At 57.2% G+C, this 17241-nt stretch overlaps 1 protein-coding gene across 1 annotated transcript in view; it reads left to right on the forward strand.

Moving 5' to 3' along the window:
• Positions 1–7073, forward strand: part of AMOTL2 (angiomotin like 2) — a 7510-nt gene extending 437 nt beyond the window's left edge. The window contains 10 exon segments of the mRNA XM_035334941.1: positions 69–478; positions 480–821; positions 2165–2396; positions 3253–3397; positions 3645–3737; positions 4456–4751; positions 4849–5141; positions 5310–5482; positions 5651–5800; positions 5980–7073. Coding sequence (XP_035190832.1) covers positions 135–478; positions 480–821; positions 2165–2396; positions 3253–3397; positions 3645–3737; positions 4456–4751; positions 4849–5141; positions 5310–5482; positions 5651–5800; positions 5980–6038 — 2127 coding nt within the window. The 5' untranslated portion in view covers positions 69–134 and the 3' untranslated portion in view covers positions 6039–7073.
• The last annotated feature ends 10168 nt before the right edge of the window (positions 7074–17241 follow it).

The following is a 17241-nucleotide window of genomic DNA, read 5'->3' on the forward strand; positions in this document are numbered from 1 at the left end:
CGACGTCCCCCCGCTCCCCACCGACGTCCCCCCGCTCCCCACCGACGCCTCCCCGTCTCCCCACGCAGGTGCCCGCCTCGCCGCTAGACCCCGACGCGAGCTCCTCGGAGGGAAGCGCGGCTTTGCCGGCGGAGATGCGGACGGCGGAGGACTCGAGCGGGACGGTCCTGCACCGCCTGATCCAGGAGCAGCTGCGCTATGGGAACCTGACGGAGAACCGCACGCTGCTGGCCATCCAGCAGCAAGCCCTGCGCGGCGGCAGCGGCGGCAGCCCCCGCTCTTCCCTGGAAAGCCTGACCCAGGAGGAAAGCCAAATGGTGCAGCAGTCCACCAGGCAGGAGCCCCAGGGCCAGGAGCATCACGCTGACCACCTCTACTTGGAAAACAGCGGCTACCGCCTCTGCCAGCCCCCGCACAAGGGCGAGGAGCTGCCGAGCTACGAGGAGGCCAAGGCGCACTCCCAGTACTACGCGGTGCAGCGGGGTGGACAACAGCCTGGGGGGGGCCGAGAGCGGCGCCCGGCGCCCCGACGACTCACTGAAGGACCTGAAGCACGGCCACGTGCGGTCGCTGAGTGAGCGGCTGATGCAGATGTCGCTGGAGAGGAATGGGGCCAAAGCGCACAGCCCCATGAGCTCATCCCACAGCTACCCCCAGCTCTCCCGGCACTACACCCTGCGAGGGCAGCGCCCCGAGGGGCCGGAGCCACGGGGGCCCCCCCCGGAGTATCCCTACATCATCCCCAGCCAGGATGCGGCTGGCGCTTACCTGCCCCAACCCTGCTCCCGGGATGGTCCCGGCTTCCAGCACCCCGAAGTCAGGTAACCCGCAGAGCCTGCGCGGGTGCCACACTGTTTTTGGGGCGCGGGGGTGCACAGTGGCTGGGCAGCACGGTTTGCCCCAGTTTTCCCTGGCGTAGCCAGAGCGTGGTTCGTTTTTTTCCAACCGGCAATGAAAACCCCGCTGTTCTGGGAGGGATTTGGGGTTAGTTCAGGAGCTGGAACCAGATCAGGAAACGGCTAAATTCGGAACAGGCACGGGCCAGCGTGGAAGGAAAGTGTGCTCCCTGGGGTGGAAAATGCCACCCGGCAATCCCCAGCCAGAGATGCCCACGGGCCTTGGCACCGGGCTCCCCTCCACGCCACAGGGGAGCTGCTGGGGACTCTGCCAGCAGTGTGGATAAGTGTTGGGCACTTCTCCTTCCTTCAGCAAAGCCCAGCTCCACTTTGCGATCCGTGGGCGTAGAGGTTCAGGCATCGCCTGGTGTTTAGGGAGGGCTGGAAGCATCGTCTTCTGGCGTGGAAAGCGGGGCGAAGAGGGGAACTGCAAAAGGCAGGGGGACGCACGCTGCTCCGTGCCTTGCTGACCTACCCGGGCTGAGAGCGATAGCATCTCTGGCAGGAAGCGCTCTCCTTCCAGGGAACAAAGAAGGGAAGGGGAGCCGCGAGGAAGATGCATTTGTTCTTCCTCACTCCTATATCACCCCGCAGGAATGCGGGCTCCAGCGGGGCGGCTCCGGTGGGGCGGTCGCACGGCTTGGGATGGCCGCGGCGGCTGTGGGATGTCGAGGAACTCGGAGCGCTGTAATGAGGAGGTATTAATAGTTTGGTGGTGAGCCTTTGAGCCAGGAGCCGTGCCAGGAGCCCTTGCTTTGCCCGGAAAGTAATGAGGAAAAAGGGTAGAGCTGCAGGCTTTCAAGGCGCATCCTTTGCTGAGGATTTTCCTAGCTGCATCATCCCCAGTCACAGGGTGGGACTGGAGCCCCTCCTGACACAGCGGCCAGGTCCTGAAGTTCTCAGGTGTCCCAGGTGCTCAAATCCTGGCTGTGGAGGTGCTCGAGCTCCAGTCAGCGCTGTGAGATGGGATTTGCTTCGCATTTGAGAGTGCTTGAGTGAGAACACAAACCCTTCCTGGCCCTGGAAGGCAGGCTGGGTGCTCTCAGAGCCTCCCTCATCCTTTGGGGAGACCTGGGGGCACCCAGCACCTGTTTCACCCCTCTGGCGAGCCCAAGCAGCACCCACAGGTGTTTCAGGACCTTTGTTTTTCCACAAGAGTCACCCAGAGGAGGAAAACATGGGGGCTGTAAGCAACCCACAGGGTGCTGGAGTCACTCAGCATGCTTTGTCCCTGCCAAGCCCCTCAGCATCCCGCTCCTTCCTCCCAGCAGGCTGATGCCGTCGCCCGTCCCCGCGGCGTTCCTGCCCGTGCCAAGCGCCCTGGGCTCGCTCGGCCCCGCCGGCGTGGAGGCCCTGATGAGCGCCCAGGCGGCCTCGGCCGGCAGCCGGCTGGCCCAGGCGGACGCGGTCCTGCGGGAGAATGAGAGGCTGCTGCGGGAGAACGAGAAGCTGCGGCGGGAGCTGGAGAGCTGCGCCGAGAAAGCCAGCCGCATCCAGAAGGTGAGCCGGCCTCCGCGCCGGTGTTCGCATGTCAGAGTGGGACGCGGGATCCCAGCCCCGCCATTTCTTTGGGATTTGAGCAGCGAGTGGGGGTACTCGGTGCAGCCACCTCTGCTTCGACCCAGAGCTTTGCCCACCAAAGTCCATCCCTCTGGGAGGAGGGGACGTGGCTCAGTGACCTCCCACCCCGATGGCTTGGGCTGGGAGCGGGTTCCCCCCCCCCCCAGCATGGCTTCGCCTGCACAGCGAGGCTTTTTCCCCTGTTTTGGGGCAGAGCTCGTGCATTTGCTTCCTTGCTGTCTGAGGCAAACAGCTGCTGGGGAAATTCACCCCCCTTTTGTGTTTTAATCTCTGCCCCCTCCCTCTGGTGGCTTTGCCCTGCAAACAGCTGTGCTTCAGTGGCAGGGCAGCTCCTCGTCCTCACCGAGCGGGGAAGAGGGGGGGAAAGAGCCCGTTCTGCACCTCTGGTAGCACTCGGGCTGCCACAGAAAGCCCTTTGTGCGGCTGTGCACAAGGACAGGGCTGTTCCCCCCCTGGACAGATGGACACTTGGAGGCACAGGGAGAGGCTGGGCCAGCACAGGGGGACTGCGGCACAGCCAAATCCGTGCTAGGGCCAGTGAGAAAACTCCCTCTGTGCCCACAAAGCTGAAAGCAGGGGAAAAAAAAAAAAAAGAGTTTTTCCCCCCAAACACATACTGTGGTGGGGGTTCCTCGCTGCCACTCCCAGGGTTTGCTGAGTCCCGTTGGCAGCTTAGGGCAGGTCAGGAAGCCCAGGCGATGTTTCGCCAGCATCTGCCTTTCTTTTCCTCATTCCACAAATATCTCACCCCCGCCCGTCACTTCCTCCTCCCCAGCTGGAAACGGAGATCCAGCGCATCTCGGAGGATTACGAAAACCTCATGAAGGCGTCCTCCAAGCGGGAAGCGCTGGAGAAAGCCATGAGGACCAAGAGAGATGGGGAGATGCGACGGCTCCAGGACTTCAACCGAGACCTGAAAGGTGAGGGTGGCTGCGACCCACAGGAGCGTCGGGGTGGTCCACTTGTGTCCCCTGGTTCCACGGTGGCTCTGGTTGGCCAGACCCCTCCACACCCCTGTCCCTGCAGGCGCCCCGAGCCCTTGGCTTTTCCCTGACGTGTTTCTTTTTAGAAGTTTCATTTCTCTGTGTGTTTTCACCCAGGGCTCCCGCTTCATCCAATCAAAACGCTTATTTTAAATCTAAATTTTTCTTTGCATTTTTGTGCCAGAACGGTTGGAATCAGCCAACAAGCAGCTGGCCAGCAAGACCCAGGAGAACCAGGAGAGCAACCAGGGCACGGTGGCGAAGCTTCTGGCACAGAGTAAGTCCCCGGGGGCTCGTCTTCGCCTGGCTCCCCTGCGGCAGGGACTCGGTGCAGAAGCCTTTAAGCTGGGGGAGGAGGTGGCAGGGGCCGGGTGGGAGCTTTTTGCCCTTCCCCGGGGAGGACTGTGCTGCTCCGGGCGCTGGACTCGAGCCATTAATCCCGGCCGGCCGGCGGGGTGACCTGCATTCTCCGCATTCCTGCTGCCGAGCCGGCTCTTCCAGCACAAAGTCCGCACTCCCTCCCCGCGCCCGCCTGGCCCTTCCTTTGCTCCTCTTCTGAGCAAGCTGGGATTTTTTTTTTTTTGGGGGGGGGGAATACAGCAAAATCCATCTCTACATTTCTGCTGTCTTATTTCAGCAGAGAGACGGTGTTGGTGTTACGAGGGAGGAATTGTGTCCTCTTCCCTGTAGTGGCTAGCTACAAGCCAGGACTGTTGTTTTTTTTTTTTTCAGTCAAAATTCAAATTTTGGGCTGCAGCATGCCAAAAGGTTTTCTGATGCAGCTCGTGTCCGTGCTTGTGGCCATGTCCATCAGGACATGTTTGTGCTCTGGGATGTCACCCGTCACTGACGCACCACGTGTGCTGGGCAAGGGCTGCTCACACCATGCAGTTGGGTCAAGAACCGTAGGCACGGCCTCTTTTTTAGGGGCCTCCATATGCTCTTTCCTCCCTCACCTTTGTGTCTCTGGGGCTGAGCTCTGTGTTTTCCTGCAGGCTATGAGCACCAGCAGGAGAAGGAGAAGCTGGAGCGGGAAGCCTCCCTGCTGCGCAGCGCCAACGAGGACCAGCGCCGGCGGGCAGAGCTGCTGGAGCAGGCGCTGGGCAGCGCCCAGGCGCGGGCAGCCAAGGCAGAGGCTGAGCTGCGGAAGAAGCGGGCGTACGTGGAGAAGGTGGAGCGGCTGCAAGCAGCCCTGGGCCAGCTCCAGGCCGCCTGCGAGAAGCGGGAGCAGCTCGAGCTGCGCCTCCGCACCCGCCTGGAGCAGGAGCTGAAGATGCTGCGAGCTCAGCAGGTGAGGACATCCTGGGGACCATGCAGCAGGAGGTGCCGGCGACCTCCATCCCCGCATCTCCTCACCTTCTCCGTGGGTCTTTTTTTGTCTGCTTCAGAGGCAAGCAGGCGCCGCAGGCGGGGGGACGCCTGAGCTGAGTGCACACAGGCTGTCTGAGCAGCTGAGGGAGAAGGAGGAGAAGATCCTGGCCCTGGAGGCTGACATGACCAAGTGGGAGCAGAAGTACCTGGAGGAGTGCACCATGCGGCAGTTCGCCATGGACGCTGCTGCCACCGCCGCCGCCCAGCGGGACACCACCCTCATCAGCCACTCGCCGCGGCACTCGCCCAACAGCAGCTTCAATGAGGACCTCCTGCTGGCCAACCACAAGCACCAGGAGATGGAGAACAGGTAGTCCCACCTCACCAGGCCTGCTTTCCAACGAGCTGCTCATTGGGCGGTGCGGTCACAGAGCATCCCCAGTGGGCCATGTGGCCCCAGTGAGGCTTCATCCAAGGCTCTGGCTCCATCACGCCAATGGTCCTCCTCTTCTCAGCTTCTGCCTCTTCACCTCTCCAGGTTAAAAGCCCTTCATGCCCAAATCCTGGAGAAGGACGCTGTCATCAAAGTCCTGCAGCAGCGCTCACGGAGGGATCCTAGCAAAGCCCTCCAGGGCTCCCTGCGACCGGCCAAGTCCGTGCCATCTGTCTTTGTCGCCTCCGCCGCAGAGGGCATCTCCCGGGGCAGTGCAGGTAAACGAGGGCATCCCAGCCCTCCTCACCTCTGCTTCCCAGCAAGGAGCAGCCTAAAATTTCCCCTTGCAATTTTGGAAGCAGCTCTCCATAGCTGGGAGGTTTGGGGGCGTGTTGGGTGGGATTTCTCCCATGCTGACAAATCCCTAACGACGTCTCCTCTGGCAGGCAAAACCACTGCAGATGAAGTGCCAGCGGTGCCCACCGCTGCCCCCCCACCCTCTCATACCAAGTGCGGCAGCAAGGATGGCAGCACGCAGACAGACGGGGCGGCGCAGAGCTGGGGCGAGGGCGCAGAGTGCCCGGCCGGCTCGCAGGGTGAGTCCCACGGTCCCCAGGGATGCTCCGAGGGATGTGGGAGGTGCAGGGAGCGGGGCTGGGCTTGGCTGTCGGCTTTGAGCGGAGACTAAATCCACTAAAACCGAAGCAGTCTGGCTCCAGGAAGAAAATCCTGCTTGCTTCTCCAGGCCTCACGTTCTCCCCTCATTTCTCTGCAGAGAGCTCGGCCACCCCCAGAGCACCAGACCTGTCTGACATGGTGGAGATCTTGATTTAAGGCTCTTCTGGCCTCCCTGCCTCGACTCCCCCAGTGCGGCCGGGGAGAGCTGCCGTCACTGTAGTGGAGCTGTCCAAAGAGGAGAGGTGACGGTGCAGTCCTCCACATCCAGGCTTGGCCACTGTCCCCTCCATGTGCCCTGCGTGTGTCCCTGGGGACGCTGGAGCACCTGGCCTCGGTGGCAGCTGCCTGACAGCCCAGGAGATGTGACCCCCTGTAAATACGCCCCTGTTTTGTAGGACGGGAGCAAATGTATTTATCATTTCAGCCTCCTTCCCCACTTCCCCTGGGGTTTCTTCCCATCCCTCCCTTGTTGACTCCTTCCCATCTCCATCCCCATCTCAGGAGCTGCTGGGAGAGCCCTGGGCACATCCCATTTATTTTTTTTTTTCACGAAGGGAGGGAATGGAGTGTTGGTTAAGCAAAAAGAAAAAAAAAACAAACAAAAAAAACAATAATAGAGGGAATGGAAGGTGGAGGAGAAACATGCTGGAGATGAAATGCACGGAGTGGAGCAAGCGTGCACCATGTCCAGGTGGGATGCGCCGCCCCGTGGCCCCCTCCTCTACTGGCAGCTGGCTTCTGCCCGTAGCCAATGTTGACTTCTCGTCCTCAGAACTCAGACAAGTCCCAGCCTTGCCCTTTGTGCGTATATATATATTTTTCTTTCTTCTTCAAACGTGTGCATTTGCTGGACAACTGCATTTTTTATTTTCTCTCCCAGACACGTAAAAAATGCGTTTGGTTCTCATGCATTGTTTACAAAGTGGAAAACAAAGCAAAATATGAAAGAGGAAAAAAAACCCACAACTTAATATATTTTATATTAATATTGGTATTTCTTTTTAAGTATTTCGTGCTGTGAACTTTTTTTTCCTGCCAAAGACGACGAGTTCTTGTTTGTGCGTTTTAAGTTATCTGAAGTATTTAAACGTAAACCTGGCTGTTTCGTTATGCCGCCCTATACCGAGATTGCTGTAGCATTCCACTTGGTATAACAATATTTTAATAAAAAAATAAATAAAACCCCACAAATCTCGACCCCCCCAGTGTTCTTTTTGTATGCAATGCCATGCTCACCTGGGGAAGTGGAGATTGGGGTGGAGGACGCAGCCATGTGATGCCCCACAACCGTCCTCTTCCTCCTGGTGAGACTTCCTCGCTGCCAGGTCTTCGAGCCCTTCCTGGTCCCTGAGCTCTTCCAGGGCTTCAGCAGCCACCTCAGCCCTTCCCGTGCTGCCTAGCTCCTCACTCTTCTCTTTGAGATGGGGCTGCCTTAGGACTTGCACAGCCACAAAATGATGCTCCCCGGCTTGATGCTCTTGTTTGCCGCAGTCACTTGAACTTTTTCTAACAGCTGTCACCCTGATGGACCACCCTGGAAGGTGGCTTCTGAGTACGGTGGGTACCAGTGGGATGGCGATGCTGAACACGAGCTCCGAGCCACCCTTCCTGTGCGCAGCATTCCTCTTGTGAGCCTGTCTCCATCCTGGTGTGATGCGCAGCCACTGCACGGCCTTGCTCACTGCTGTGCTCACCGCGGCGGCTTTGGAGATGCCGCGCTCGGGAGCTTTGGCTCCTCAGGCCCAAGGCTGTGGGGGAGCATGGCTGAAAATTTAGGAGCCTCCATCCCTTTAGGGGCAGGTTGGAGAGGCCCAGAGGAATGGGAAGCCCTGAGCTGGGCCAAACCTGCCCTGCCTCCCCCTGCTCCTGCTCCCCAGGGGCTGCAGCGGCCGCTGGGGAAGGGCTGCAGCATTCCTGGCATACCGCAGCGCTCACGCCCGCTGCTTTATTTACCCAAATCCGGATGCAGGTCGGCCTTGCAGCAGGTCTGGCTGCTTGCAGGCGGCTTTTCCAGAGCTGCAAAAGAAAAAAGGAAGGGGAAGGAAAGCCCCAAAGCCCACCTATAAAGGAGGCAGGATAGGGCAGGAGGTCCCAGCTTCTGCTGCTGCAGCCAGCAGGGCCAGGGCTGCTTTGTTTTTGTAGGGTTGCTTTCCAGCTGCAGGAACAGCCTGATGCAGCTCAGGCAGTGGGGCTGTGGGTGAGCAGGAGCTGAGACCCACCAAAATCCAGCCTGAGGGCCCATGCTGCTGCAGCAGCCTCCACCGGTGTGAAATGCCTCCCAGATTTTGCAGGGAGGGGAGGAGGCGGCAGGCAGCTTGGCTCTGACAATTCCGATTCCCTTCCCTGGAGGCAGTGCCAGGGTAGGAGCTGGGCTCTGTCCCCTCGGCATTGCCCCCAGCTGCAGCTCCTCCCTGGCATCGCTGGCACCCGCTGGCCTTCATCACACGCCGTGTCCCGCTCAGGCCAGGATGTGTCCCTGTTGCTGCTGTGGGGCTGCCAGCAGACCTTTTGCTGTCTCAGACAAAATACTGCAGGGGAGCCAGACCTCCTGGTCCCATCCCTGTGTCTGTGGTCCTTGTGTCCCAGCATTCCTGCACCCCTGTGTCCTTGTGCCTCTGAGTCCGAGCACTCCATGCTTCTGTGCCCTTGCATCCCTGTGTCCTCAGTCCCTGTATCCCCGGGTCCCTGCATCCCTGGGTCCTCAGTCCCTGGGTCCTTGCATCTTTGTGTCCTTGCATCCTTGATCCCTGCATCCCTGTGCCTCGCCCCTTGCATCCCTGGCTCCCCGTGTCCCCAAGGAGGGGTGGCTGCAGATGTCTACCAAGCTGCTGGCCGTGCTGGTGCCTGGATGTGGCACCTTCTGCAGGCTGCAGGTCCACGGCCATGGAAAGATGGAAAAGGGCCAGCACGGGTTCTGCTCCCGGTGCCACCACCATCACTCTGGTGGCTTCGAGTCAGCCACCACGTGCCGGGGCAGCAGCTCCCTGCTGGGTGAAGGGGAGGTGGCTCGGCTCGGGCAGGGACGATCCCATCCCTCCTGCAGCACAGCGAGGCCGTGGGCTCTGTGTGGGTCAGGGCATGGCTGCGGGGCTCCGTGGTGTCCCCCAGTTTTCCTTGCAGCCCCGTGGCCACCAGGAGAGCCTCATCCCCCCCATGCTGCACCTCTGAAGCCCCGTCTCCTACTTTCCCTCTTTCCTCCAGGCTCCCTTGGAGACTCAGGTTGGAGCTTGGTCCCCGGAGCATCCTCGAAGGTTGGCCTCCTTCTCCAGAAGCTCCCTCCTCCTCCTCCCCTTGCTTTGTGTTACCATGAGCCAAATGCTACAACTGGGAGGGGGAAGTGGAGCTCACCACGACCTCCCCGTGACGGAAAACACCTCTTTACCAAGCTGAGAAATCCCCAGCTTCCCACCAGGATTAGGCAGCGAGGGAATTTCACCCGTCTTCCAGCTAGTCCCCGTTTTTCTGGGGGAAGATTTGAGAAGGCCGGGCAGGGGCGAGCTGCCAGGCGCTGCCGCTTCTCAGCAAACCAGTCGGGCAAAGCGCGCCATCGGCTCCATCTCAAGTCCCGGCTTGCTCCGGGGGCCGCCAGGAATGAAGCTCTCCCCGCCGTGCCGGCTCTGCCCTGCTCCCGCACCTCCCGACCCTGGGGCTTCTCCTTCCTCCCCAGCCCTTGGCCTTCCTCCTCCTCCTCCTCCTGTGCTGCTGTGAGGGGACGGCGGCCGATGGCTTGGCGGGGCCGAGCAGAAGCGGCCGGAGCGAGCTGGGCGAATTCCTCATTCCTCGTCCCCGCGCCGCGCTGCCTGCCTGCCATCTTTGCATGCAAACAGTAAACAGGCTGTGATTATCCAGGATGCTTTGAATAACTGTGGCTATTTTTTCTCTTCCCAGTATTCTAAAAAGGCAAAAAATTCCCTGTGGTTTCTGAGTCAACTTTTTTTTTTTTTTTTTTTTCCCTCTCCCCCTCGCTGTCCCTTCTCTTTCCTTCCCACCACCTCCGTGACCTTGACAAGCCCGGCCGGCGGGCGAGCTCAGCGCCCAGTTCTGTGCCAACATGGGGATGCTGCGGGGAGTCCCGGGGGGATCAGACGGACCCAGGGTTGCCCCCAACCTCAGCTACTCCTTGAAAGCCGAGCTGGGCACAGCGACGTGTCCCCCCCAGCCATCAGAACGGCTGGAGCTAAGGGCTGAGGGGACAGCCTGGGGAGGCAGCTTCTCCTAGGGAGGACTCTGCCATCAGAGCTCCTTGGGTCTCCTTCAGAGACCTTCCTGAGCAGGTCTGTGGGAGACCCGAGCAGATTTTGATCAGATTTGAAGCCAGAAGATCCCGCACAATAATTTCAAGCCTCGTTATGAGGGGCTGTGAAATCAGCCTGGGTTCGGGCATTCCTCCCCTGCACAGCGCTCACATTCAGAGCAAGGGAAGGGAAAGCTGCGAGAAATGATTTTAGGGAAATGCACGTTCCTTTAGCTAAACATCATGCCCGCCGCCCCCACCAGTGCTGGTGTTGTCTCCAGCCCAAAACACCTTTTTATTTCCTCATTTATTTCGATAAATAGGCAGGGGCTGCTTTCTGAAGCTTCTCATTTTCCAACGTGACATTGAAAATATGGAAATGGAAAGTTTCCATTTCGACCAGAGCTGGAGCAGGGCTTTGTGTTCGCTCCCTGGATTTTGCTGCAGCGGGACAGGCTGAGAGCTCTGTGGGGCTGCGAGCAGGAGGAACGTATGCCCCTGTCCAGATGTTGGGAGAAATGGGGACATTCCTGTTTTTCTGCCTGGATGCTACTTCCAGGCTAGAAAACAACCAAAAGCAACCCAAAGACGCAGTGGTCCCAGGCTGGCAGCCTGTAAGAGATGCAGAACGTGCTGGCATCTGCGTGGGGTGTCTGGAGATGCTTTGCAGAGCGGTGGCATTGTAAGGGCAGAGCAGCCCCGATGCCAGTGCTGCCTGGACAAACGACCCGTCGGGATGGACGGGTGACATCCGGCTGTGGGTAGCACAGCTGTGACCCAGCCAGGAGCAGCGGGCAGGGATGGAGAAGCTCCCAGCCACCGCTTCCCTGACTCGGGATTCGCACCAGCACTGAGTCGCCGCTCAGGAAATTTCTAGGCAAACATTTTCTCATGTGGAAGTGTCTTTTATTTATTTACTTATTTTTAAATAATTTCTTTCCCTGGCTTCCCAGCTCAGCACATTTTGGTTGCACCCCACCTCCCGTCCCAATGCTGCCGGGCTCCCCACAAACATGTGCACAAATACCACATCGCGGGGGCTTTGCTTCGGGGAGCGCTTTGTCCCTGCACAGTGTCACCTTGTCCCTAAGCAATGGCACTTCCCTTTCCACTTTAGAGCTAAAACTCTTCAAAACCACAAATGTGTAAGAATTTTTGTTTGTTGACCAAAGAGAAAGTAAGCATTTTTCACTGTTCTCAAGCTTAGGAAAATTACAGAAATATTTTGCATGAAATGCAGGGAAAGTAATTGGCTTCGGGCAGAATGACAGGAGGGGAATTTTTAACTACTGACGCTTGAAATTGAATGTATGAGGTCTCCTGGAACTTTGTCATAGTGGGGGATCGCTTCCCTCGACTTTTCTGACCCTGGAAAAGCTGAAGCCTTTTTCATTGCAAGCTGATGCTTCGGAGCCGTGAGGATTTGGGTTGGAAGGGACTTTGAGATCATCACACTTTGCTTTTCTGTGCTCAGAGGAGCTCTGTTGGCTCTTCTTGCACCAAAACCCAGCAAAGCAGGTGGTGGACAGGCAGGTAAGGAGAGAAGGACTTGTCTTGTGAGCAGCTGCAGGGCAGGGGAGTCGCGGTTACCTGCCGGCTGTTGCGCAGCGGAGGGCAGGCAGTGGGAGCCTCGCAGGTTCCTGCGGGGCACGGGATGCTGGCGGCGTGGGGCGACAGAAAGGAGCAGCAGCACCTTTAGAGAAAAACCAGCTTGCAGGGACAAAAACACCAACAGCAAGCAGCAAAACGCAGATTTTGGCCTTGGCGGAAAATGACACGCACTGGAAAATATTCCCAGCCACATTTTTACAGCCTTAAAGCACGATGCTTTATTTTTTATTTTTATTATTATTTTTTACTTTATTATTATTATTATTATTGCCTTTCTGCATTGGCTCCAGCATGAAGTAATACCACGCCTGGCCTCGTGATCCCATGGCACACGCGAGCAAAGTTGCAAGCGCTGCCGTGCCTGCGGAGGGAAGGGGGCCAGGCCGGTGGGTGCCCTGTGCGGCCGCAGGGTGCTCGCCCCGTTTTTGGGAAGCTCCAGGGAGCCCCCTCCGCCGTGATCGCCTGCCCTGCAGCTCCTGGCACGTCTTGAAGCCATCAAAAGTTTTGGAGCGTGTTGCCATGGCAGCACATTATTTTTTCCAGCTGTTGTTAAAAAAAAAAAAAAAAAGAAAAAGTGGAATAATGATAATAATAATAATAAAATGGAACCAAGGGAGGAAATTCTAAGAAAATGAAATAAGCCAGAGAGCTGGCAGGCAGCTCTCTTCCCTCCCCAGCAAATATTGGTGGGAGACAGGGCAGGATCTGGCCCTGCGGCACATGCCGGGGCTCTTCCTGAGCTGCTCCATCCCCAAATAGCACCGCCACCAAGGCGTTATCCCGGGGCGGCTATTTTGGGTCATGAAACATGTGTCTGTGTTGTCACGATGCATTACACAGCTCGACGGCAGGTCGGGAAGAGCCACCCCAAACAGGGTGGCTTTTTTTGACGCCGCATGTCACCTTGTCCATCAATTCCTCACCCGTCTTTTCCCAGGGATTGGGAATAACCCTCCCACATTCTTCAAATACAGGAGAGTTATTCAAGCCGTGGCTCAGAGATGAGAATTGTGCAAATCCTTCCCAAACTCCCCAACTTTCTCGGCTTCCCTGCAATCTCGGGGCGTCACCGTCCTTGCAGAGCGGTGGAATGAGCAGCATTTCCCTGGCGTTGTAACGCTGATGCAATGGGCTGGTGAATCAGTGGGGCTCGTTCTGCCTCAGCCACGCCGCACCATTGCTGTAGCTACGTTTTGCTATTTTAAGCCGCTCAACCCAGGCAAAGTGAATGGCGAGTAACTCCGCCGGGTCTGATTTCAAACCTGCTGCGCTAACCCCAAACTATTCTGGTTCACGAGACCCTGCTCCAAACACACGGGATGCCAGGCGGTAACCCAAGCGGCGTGTAACAGTACAAAGCGTAAAAATAGCACCCACGGCCCTTCTCCTGGCTGTGAAGGAGGGGCAGGGGGAACCACAACGCCCGCGTCTGCCTTCGGCCGGCTACTGAGGGCCGAGGTCCCGGCGTCCCCCTCGCCCGGGTGAACGAACGCTGGGGCTGAGCTGGGAGCGAACGCCGTGTCCACATTCTTCAGCCCGAGCCGGGAACGTCAGCTCCTGTCCCGACGCCAAGGGCTGCATTCCTCCCCAATGCTGCTCCCAAAAATGCCAGCCTGGGACGGTGCCGCTGGGTCCAGGAGGGGGCTCGGGGTGCCTGCCGGCGGCGCGTGGCAGGGCCGGGCAGGGGACGGCGGGCGTGCGGTCCCGCGTGTTTACCGAGCAGCGGTGCTGGCCGCAGGAATTCGCTCCCCGCCGGACCCCAAGGACAGGCAGGCGGACCCGGGGAATTCGCTCCTCCAGCCGGTTGCCATGGCTGCGTATTTTGGAGGAGCAAGCAAAGGAAAAAAAAAAAAAAAAAAAAAAAAAAGGAAAAAAAGAAAACCAAAACGTTTTCTTGGGAGGGAAGAAAAATAGCAGGGGGAAAAAATGCAGAAGAGTAATGAGAAGGACTAGAGAGGCCAAGAAATGCATGAGGTCATCCTTAGAAACTGGTGTCGGAGGAGTTCTCCATAGCTCAGGCTACTCTAATATTTATCGTGTGTTGTTCAAACCCCAGCTCCTGGCACTGGCCGTGGAGCCCTTCAGAAGTTCCACTGTGCCGTGGGCCCTTCCGAAGCCTCGTGAAAAGCTGGGGCTGGGCTCCGGGAGCGGCGGGGGGAGGCTGGTGAGGAGCCCACCGGGGTGGCAGGAGGGCAGCACGGCTCGCCTGGCCATGTTGGCCCAGTGGGTGCTCAGGTGGCTGTGAGCCAGCAGCGTGCCCCTGTCCCAGAGAAGGCCAAGAAGGTGGGCAAAGCCCCGAGAGCAGGCCGAGGGCATCCTGCCCCTCTGCTCGGCACTGGGGAGGCCACAGCTGGGTGGCAGGGCCAGGCCCGGGCTGCGCAGCACAAGACAGACCCGGGCACACCAGAGGGAGCCCAGGGAAAGTCACCGAGCTGCTGGAGGGCCTGGAGCCCCTCTGCTGCGAGGACAGGCTGCGGGAGCTGGGGCTGGAGCAGGGCAGGGCCAGGGGAGCCCACCCGTGCCCATGGGTGCCTGCAGGGAGCTGCCCACAGGACGGAGCCAGGCTCCTTGCGGTGGTGCCCAGGGACAGGGCAAGAGGCACCGGGCACAGACCGAAGCAGAGGGGCTTCCCTCAGGGCATTAGGGACATGGAGGGGGACCAGGCACTGGCACAGGATGCCCACGGGGGTGCTGAGGACTCCTCCGGGGCTGCCCACGGGAGGCACTGCCGGGCCCGGCCCCACGCTCGCTCCCAGGCCGGGCGGGCACTGCCACCTAGCGGCCCCTGCCCGCTGGGGACCCGCCGGGCCTCGGGCTGGTTTTGGGGTTTTTTATTCATTAAGGAACGTTTTTTATTCATTAAGGAGCTTGTTTTATTAATTAAGGAACGTGTTTTTGCTGGCTGGTCTCGTTCCGTGCCCGTCGACGGCCTCGCTGCCCGGGTGGGAAACGAAACGAGCAAGTGAGGGGTAGGAAATCTGTTGCCCTCTCCAGGAGGGATTGTTAACATGTGATGCCAATATTATCAAAATAACTACAGTTCTGAAACCACGAGGCACAAATGTAAGCTTTCCACATAGCTGTCACCCCGTAAAACGCCTCCAAAAGGTCAGCCTCCGCGTGCTGCCTCCAGTGCCGTGCCCCGCAGCTCCGCAGGGAAGCTGAAGGATGGAAAACGCCGAGGTGGGACCTGTGCAAGCGACCCAAGGTCAGGCTTCTGCTTCCTGGGGAAATGCCGAGGTATGACCTACAATGGGACAGATCCCCTCTGCGGGGAGAACGGTGGCATCCAGCAGAGAAAGTCCCTGCACTTCCACCAGCCATTAGGTGACTCGCGGCTGCCTAGAAAACACCTGGCCTGGGATTTTGGGAGAGCTCTACGTCGAGGAAGAAGTTTTAGCCGGCAGAGAAATGAGCTGGTGAGAGCGTGCGAGGTCCCTGCAGATCACTTCTCCTCTTACAGCTGCAGTCTGAGACGGGGCAGGACCAGGCCTAAGCAAGTGCCTGCTTACACCATCCTTCCTTGCTCTCTCTGGGTCCTTAAAAGGTTTGTCATCACTGAGATCTATGTGGGAATACTGGCTATATTATACTGCATGAAATGTATTTTTAAATAGAGGGTTCTTAAATTATTTTGGTGAAGGAAGGCGCTTTCATTGAATCCCAGGGATTGTGGCAAAAAAACACGAATTCTCAGAACCGGGGTATTTTTATTTAGCATTTTCACTACCTCCCCAGAGGAAGGAAAAATGTATTTTTATCCCATTCCTATTATACTATATTATATTATATTATATTATAATACCATCCCTCAATACCATTATAATACCATTACAATACTGAGGGATGGTATTAAATATTATAATACAATGGTATTGAGGTGCTTGATGAAGTAATTGGGATGAAGGAGGCCAAGCTGGAGCAAGGTATCTACTTTCCCTCCCTGAAGCACACCCCAGGCTCCCAGGGAACGCAGCCCTGGGTTCAGCACTCCTTTTTGCCTCGATATCGACACACGTGCAGCTCTCCGTACTGCAGCCAGCAGCGAGCAGCTACGGCATGGCTGAGCTCATTGCAGAGGAGTGCGTGGTGGAAAAGCTGTGCCCCCCACCCCAAGCTGCTCTGAGACAAGCTGCTCTGACACACAGCAGACAGGGCTGGGAGAAATGGTCAGCCTTGAAAGCGAGAAAGGAGAGCAAATGTAACTCGCATAGCAAATCCCCAGAGCCTGCTATAGTCATTTACGCTTCTCCAAAGCATTAAGCTACTAGTGAACTACCCAAATGCTGGGTATCTGTGAATTCCCACGGTGTGAGCAGCTGGAGGATGAATGGTCCAGCAGGGACTCCAAAAACACCCAGAACAGTTGGACAAGAGGAGGCAAGGTTGTCTTTCCCCAGCTCTTTCCTGACCCTTACCTCATTTCCAAGACGAGGATCTATGAAAACACGGCAGTCAAAGAACTGAATCGTCAAAAGCACAAAGCATTTTAATGAGGTGAAACATCCTGCTAAGTCTTTTGGTTTATTGGTGTTGAGCATGTTCCAAGCCCTAAGAAAAGGACTCAGAAAAACTATTAAAATAGTTGGCTTACGGGACCTGCAATGTAAGCATGATTAAAATTGATCTGACTCCATTTTGGCCTATAGGAGAGCTTATCATCTACAGGAATCAGTTGTTCAGAAGTAAAGTAACTGTCTCAAATAAGAGGTGTCCAGTTGAGCTTAGGGTACAACAGCATTGCCCAGCGCTGGGAATGGAAGAAGATACAGAGTTTGGCCACGATATAGCAGTGACTGAATCCTGTGTCCAGCTGAGGAAATTGATACCAGTGCTCTCCTCCGTGCCCATGGGCAGGTCATGGTGAGTCTGGACACCTTCTGTCCTGGTCCAAAGGCCACCGGAAGCTGTGGGAAGGATCCTGTTGCCAACAATGAGTTTGTTAGTATCATCTAGCATTCATCATGGTCTGCAATGTGTGGTTACTCCAATAACCTAAGCACTGAGAGGAGCTTAAGAGTCATGCTCTCTCATATGTCTCGCTTTGATGGATCCAGGAACTACACAACCTCTTCTGGACAGGGCTGGGAGCAGTGAAAGTGGGTGAGTCAGTCGATATTTTTGTTCTGGTGCTCAGTGACTTTTCTCCTAGTGAAAATGGGGCTTTTAATACTTTTGCAGAAAGGAAGTTAAATAAGTATTTTCCACTTCCTGGGTAAATGTTCCAATTGTGCTTTTGTAAAAGAAGGGTGGGCTACGGTGACTCCTAGAGCTAATTGCCTCCATTCCTGTAGTGTGTGTGGGCTCTGAAAAACCCTGCTAAACCATAAAACAGCTCAAACTGCCAGAGCAGAGGGAAAAACTTATTTAAGTGATCTGTAAGACGTGACTGCGTAAGTTTATAGCTGCTGTTCAGTTGACTTCCCCAGGGAGAAGGGGAATGCACAGCGAGGAATGAGCTCTCTGAGGATCACTGCATGTGCAAGTAGGGTGCTGCATCTGGTGCCACGTGCA

The sequence above is a fragment of the Oxyura jamaicensis genome, chromosome 9 (genome assembly GCF_011077185.1).
Source record: "Oxyura jamaicensis isolate SHBP4307 breed ruddy duck chromosome 9, BPBGC_Ojam_1.0, whole genome shotgun sequence".
Classification (NCBI taxonomy): Eukaryota; Metazoa; Chordata; class Aves; order Anseriformes; family Anatidae; genus Oxyura; species Oxyura jamaicensis.